General features: G+C 36.0%; 1 protein-coding gene across 3 annotated transcripts in view; it reads right to left on the bottom strand.

Annotated features, from left to right (window-relative positions):
- Window positions 1-235: 235 nt before the first annotated feature.
- FMN2 (formin 2) overlaps window positions 236-6177 on the bottom strand; it is a 169886-nt gene continuing 163944 nt past the window's right edge. For all 3 annotated transcript variants that reach the window (XM_057363968.1, XM_057363967.1, XM_057363969.1), the window contains 2 exons: window positions 1917-1998; window positions 236-535 (listed from right to left, as the gene is read on the bottom strand). In XM_057363968.1, the coding sequence (XP_057219951.1) occupies window positions 509-535; window positions 1917-1998 (109 nt within the window). In that variant the 3' untranslated portion in view covers window positions 236-508. The remainder of the gene's footprint in view (window positions 536-1916; window positions 1999-6177) is intronic.

The raw sequence follows: 6177 nt of genomic DNA, 5'->3' as shown, positions 1-6177 counted from the left end.
ATACAAACTACAAATGCCAACATGAAACGGATATAAACAATTCACTAGGAGTAACATTTCTTTCCCTAATCTAAGTGCAGTGCCATGAAGTATTTGTGTTAGATGCTGCCAGTAGGAATGGAAATGTTTCACTGTACCAAGGAGCAGTCTTATGAAGTTCAACTTAATGCAATTTTCAGCATGTTCAGAACTGATGCAGATGCCTTTTTTTATGCATGCTGACTTGTCCAATACCATTTTTGAGTGGCAAAGGAGATACAGAGTACAGGGAAGGTGTTTCAAGTTCATACCTAATCTATTTCTGGGCACTCCATTAAAGTGATTACATTTGTGAATGAATGTATAATAACACATCAGCTGGTGGAAAACTCTAGAGAACACAACACAAATTTTAAAAGATCAAGGAAGCAAATGATCAGGATGATGTAGTTTCCTTCCCTCTCACTCTCCACCCACAGGCATGTTGAATTTCGGTAACCAGGTAACAATGGCTTTTGAATTTCTTCTCTCAGATTTTCATACTTATCTTTGCTTTCTGAAAAATAAAACAAATTTAAAAGGACAAAATTTCAGTGTACATAAAACCACCTTGCACAAATATGAAAAGCATAGAAATACATAGGCGAATATTCAATTAAACTTACTGTAGAACTGACTTCGCAAATAAACTTTGAAGCTAGAGCTGAAGTAGACTACAGCGATACACTGCTTGTGAAATATTTTCGTTTACTTTCCTCCTCCCTTATCAAATTGTCACTARGACTGAAGATCCCTGTTTCACTTCAAATAGTAATGATAATGATACAGGAATAATTAAAAAAATAATTGTATCTTTAAAAAAAAAATCTCATTGTCTTTATATACAGCAAGATATAAGTTAGAGGGAGAAATCTAAAACAATGTTAATTTGTTGTTTTTTTTTTTAAATAACATGTTGATTTGTTTTTAAATAAAACTGATAAAATATAGTTTATCATTTATTACTAAGCTTGTACTCCATTTACATTTCTTGTGGCACTAACTACAGTCCACTCTCTCTAAACATTCAAAACAAGAAACAATAAATGCAATATTATTGCTTCCTATGTCAGATAATGTTGGTTAGAATACAGTAAATTACCACATCCTTCATTTACAAGATGTGTCACAGATAATATGGCTGCAAAGCATTAAAGAATTAAGTCAGGTCTCGGGGTGGCGGGGCTGGAGGATGCAGACAGGGACACAGACACATGAAAAGAACTTCTGTTATAATACTGTACAAATATAAATGATAGGCAGTTGCTACAGCCATATGAATGTGAACTACCAGAACAATTTTTCACTAATTCTTCTATAAAATCATTCATGATCCTCACAATAATTAGGCAATCATAGGGGAAAAGTTTTGTTAAATAACCAAAATTACTCCTTTATTATCATTGAAGTTATTTGTTTTCAAAAGAATGGTGAAAGCCCAGTATTATCTTTTTCGAGTGTTTCTGTTCCAAACAAATCTATATCAGTGGATCAGAAACCACTGTATTTGGTAAATATGTAACTATCAAAATTTTTCCTTGCATTCTGTGTCTGTAAAAAAGAGAGTGAATATAGATTAAAAAAGCCAGAAGACCAGAACTGCCTTTCTTCCTTCTATGTTAATCCCACACCAAGACTGGGAAGAAGACAGATTGGCACTGTGGGGCAATAATAAGCTGTTCTTGCCCGTGCTTACTTCTATTTTGTAGAGTAATATTCACTGGCAAATTTCAAGTTTGTTAATCTAGCACCTTTAAGGAAAATGTTAAACATTAAAAAAAAAAACCCTAAAAAACCCAACCCACAACAAAAACATACATCAAGAATAACCTATCTATAAAATGCAAAGAGAAAAAGGCAGAACAAGTAATAGGAGTATTGCTACAATTTTTACTTACAATTCCAGAGTCGTGTTTTGGTCTTATATTGTATAGTGACTTCCCCTTTTTCTGCCTGCAGACTTCCTCTGCTTCTTTGACTCTAAAGAGAGACAAAAATCTATCAGTACTCCTGCAGACTAACAATGTATACAAAGACAATGCACTATGTAACTCACAAGTTTAGACCAAGGGACACAAATGGATAACTTTATTCTCCATGTAATCATTAGCATGTTCCACGAAATAACACTTAACACTCTGGGGCTGTTATGGCCATAGCTGCCCTTAGAAGGACAGGTATAATCAATTGCATAATCAATTCTAGTTACAAAAGCAATCAGTACTTACTGCAGGTGAAGATTCAAATATAAGAGGGTTTAAAATTCATTGGATGACATGAAGTTTACATTTCAGAGCATTCATGCAAACATTGTTAAGAGAACACCTTTATTTTTATCACTGTTTAAAATAATTCTTCAACCATCAAACAAAGTTTCTCACTAAGCTATGTTTTCTTCTATCCATTTTTGTTTGTATTTAAAATGGAAAAGCAGCTTAATCTAAATTTCCAGTCTTCACTCTGTAAATTAAAAAATGGAAAATTGCCATGGAACATGATTTTTAAACCAAGGTGATGCTTGTTACTGCACACATCTCTAATTCCAAAGCTTTGGCACCTCAAGGCTTTCATGACCGCTGGGAATGAACAAACTTGGGCTGCTTGGAGGTAAAGAGAGGAGCAGGTTCTAAAATAAGGGTCCACTTCTTAGTCGTTCCTAACTTGGCAAACAGTACAAAATTAGAACCCTGTGAAATGCCACCAAATTTTTGGTGAGCAAAATGTCCTTTCTGGGCATGCAGATAGGAAACAACCTGTGAAAGGTGGAAGACTACACTCAGACCGGGAACCTGGCAGATGGGTTCAATGTCACACTGTAATATGTTTCTTTAACATTCTTACTCATTTTGTAGATCAACCTTGTAGACACATATGGTTCATGAAACACTGATACTACAGACTTATGTTATGAATTCTCTGAGCTTCAAAGACTTACATAAACACTTTCTATAAGAGAACATTAATTAATGTGAGAGCTGTAATTTTTTTTTTTTATGAGAGATGAGCATTGTATTGAAAAATAAGAAAGTAGAAAACAAAAAAATTAAATCCTATATTGGCTTGATCTTGTCAAAAATATGGACTTGAGATGGTACTTAGTCTGCCTTTGCACCATTATCCAAGATTGAAAAAAGAATCAACAGTTAAATAATATTAAGAAATCATATATCCTTGACTGGTTCCTTGCAGTTCATCTCTAGACCAGTTGCATATCTGTTATTTCACTAAGGCTGCACAGGGCAATGTGAGAATCAGACTTTGTCTTACTGTTATTTTTGAATATTTTTGTATGTGTGGTAAGGGCCAAGGTTTTAAAAACAAAGCTCCAACTGAGTCTGCTAAGCACATTTAAAAAGCCGCCTTCACATTCATCTCTCCTTTACTCAACTTCACCAGACACACCTTGTTCTTTTCATAAGTTTCAAATTTATACTTTCAAAAATTAATTTAAATTTCAATTCTTTTCCAGCATTTCTACAAACTGGCCTCTTCATTTGATGACCTTATATGCTGTCGGTGTAGGGAGACTTTCATGTACACAGGTTGGAGGGAAAAAAGCTTTGAAACCCATCATTTTCAAGCTGTAATGCTTTCTATCTGACTGCAAATCAGATGAACTGCTGCAGCATAATCTAGAACAAAGATGCCAAGCAGCCAAGTAATTCACCTTTAAAATGAATTTAAATAGATTCAGTAGAAGTGGAGCCAAAATGTGGTGATAGCTTCAAACAGAAGCTTATGAGAACGATGCAGAATGAAGAAGAGAAAATTCAAAGACATTTTCTTTTTCCTACAATAATTTTTCCTCTTCTTCATGCTTACTTTCTACTTTCCTCCAAAGGAGGAAAAATATCTGTGACATTGATCTTCCCATAAACTTTTCCAAATATTCAGACACATTCCAACCTGTCAAAAACCACTCTTACGAAGTCAGATATAAAATAGCACATCTATCATATGATTTCCTTTTTTTCAAATACAGATATAGCTGGCTCCCGTCACTGGTAGACATAATTTAGAAAAGAAAATGCAGTCTTACTTGGGAGTAAGTTAGTATCAAATCTGATCAAAGTGACTGTTTTATCGAAGCAGTGTAATGTATGCAGGTATTCTGACTACTCAACATGCAAAAGGCAGCATAGGTAACATACAAAAATATTTACCAAAGCAGTTCACACAGATCCAGATGTTATTCTTGGGAAATGCCAGGGAATCTTCAATTCCAATCTTTGTCCCACCTAAATATCCCCCTTCCAGGATGGATTACCCACTGCTTTCTAACATATCCAGTCACAAGACAACACAGCTCCCTGTGGGTCTCATGTTAATTCAAAACAAAAATCCTCCCACAGTAAGGAACCTCTGATAATGCAGTTTTTTTCTAAAGAGCAGGTCCCATTACAGTGTTGCTGTCAGGGTAATATCTCTACATATTCTGCTTCAATTAGAGAAACCGCTATTTGGAAAAAGGCTGTCTCTGCTTGAAACAGCAAAACGTTAATGACATGCCACTCTGTCAAGGAGGAAGTCTGAACTTCTGTGTCCTTAGACAGAATTTCTAAAAATGATCCAAAACCTCCAGACTGATAAGTGACAAGTTTAGGCCTGTGTTACCCAAATTCCCAGGATTATGTAAGAGGTGCTGGTCTCAATAGTATGGTTATGGACCTCAAGGTTTTGGGAGCTTTTATGAAATTCCTTGGAGTTTGAGCCTACTTATTCATACCAAAGGAAATACAGAAGATGAGAAGCATTACTCCCTAATATACTTAAAGCTGAGAGCTAGCAACCACTCCTTTTTTTAACTCCTTTTCAGTTCCAGCCATATCACTGACTCACTGTATGGGTTTGGGACAGTTCTCATCCTGTTCTCTGTGCAGGAAGATCCAAGTGGCTGGATAGAGCCTCAGTGAAGCCCATGAGACCCATATGTATGCTTCTTCAGCAAGAAATGTCCTCAGAAACATAAACATAGCATACGAACATCTCGTTGTGAGGAAGCAAAGTTTGTGGCCATGTTAAATCTGGAACCACGGAGAACTGTAAAAATCTACAGCGGTATCTAAAAATGAAAAGCCGGCAGACTGGTGAAATAGAGGCAGAGGCAATGGTTAGCCTTCCACAGGGCTAAATCATAAAGCAGTGGAAGTAGTTATTGATTTCTAATAGTGTACAAGGGTATTTTGTGAAGGCTCATCATTCAGCTTAATTAATATTTCATGAAATGTAAAATTAAAATAATCTAATACTTCTGGAAGAAGAAAAGGATGTGTTTTCATAGGAGAATCCACATCATTCAAACTGTGTGATCTAAAAAAACCAGAAGTTTACCTTTAAAGTAAGGGTAACAAGTCTTAGTTCAGTTGGAAAATAATTGCCACTGGCAACTTTTTGTCAGATTCTTAGGTTTTCTCTAATGGCCATGAACTATTTTTCCTCTTTCGATGAAACTAACAAAATTTAGGCAAAACCACATTGCTTCTGTCAGCTCGTGCCTGGTTCAAGTCCTATTTCTCACAGTGGCAAGCAAACTCCTGTGTAGCTTCCTCTTGCTCAAGATTTTCCTGCACCATTTCCCACTGACTTCAGTGAGACCTTAACCAGCATGGAGGTGCCAGATAACAATCTAAGATAAAAAAGTGCAAAAATCTCATGAACACTAGTGATTATGTATTAACTCAAGATTGGGTTAACTTGACCCAGTCATGAGTTGATAGAGCTGTATGAAGAAACTAATAAATGTAATTCAGTGATGGGAGGAGGGAAGAGGATGTTTAGAGAAAACAAGAGTCCCAGCAGTCACAAAAGGAGAAGCAATTAAATACATTGACATATTTCCAAGCTCCAGGCCAAAATGACCCTACCATTATGCCAAAGCAGAGCTCAAAGAGCACAAAACAGTTAAAGACATTCCTAGGAAAGGAGTGGGGATTCAGTTGTCAGACCCTGTGTGAAAAGAAAGGCTGCCACTGGGGAGACTGTGGAAAAAAAAATCTGAAGAAGGTAAGTGTTCCCCAGTTTCTGAGAATTATGACCCTTTGGCAAAGTCAGGTACGTGACTGATTTATTGTTCTGAAGATCTGTTTTTATTTAAACTATTTAGTTCTACACTGATAATACTTTCTGTTAGAGAGGCTGTTTGGTCCCCTTATAGAGCTA

Source organism: Malurus melanocephalus, unplaced genomic scaffold, assembly GCF_030028575.1.
Source record: "Malurus melanocephalus ecotype Western Australia unplaced genomic scaffold, MMel_1.1 scaffold_33, whole genome shotgun sequence".
NCBI classification, from domain to species: Eukaryota; Metazoa; Chordata; class Aves; order Passeriformes; family Maluridae; genus Malurus; species Malurus melanocephalus.
This window is presented reverse-complemented; position numbering and strand designations above follow the sequence as displayed.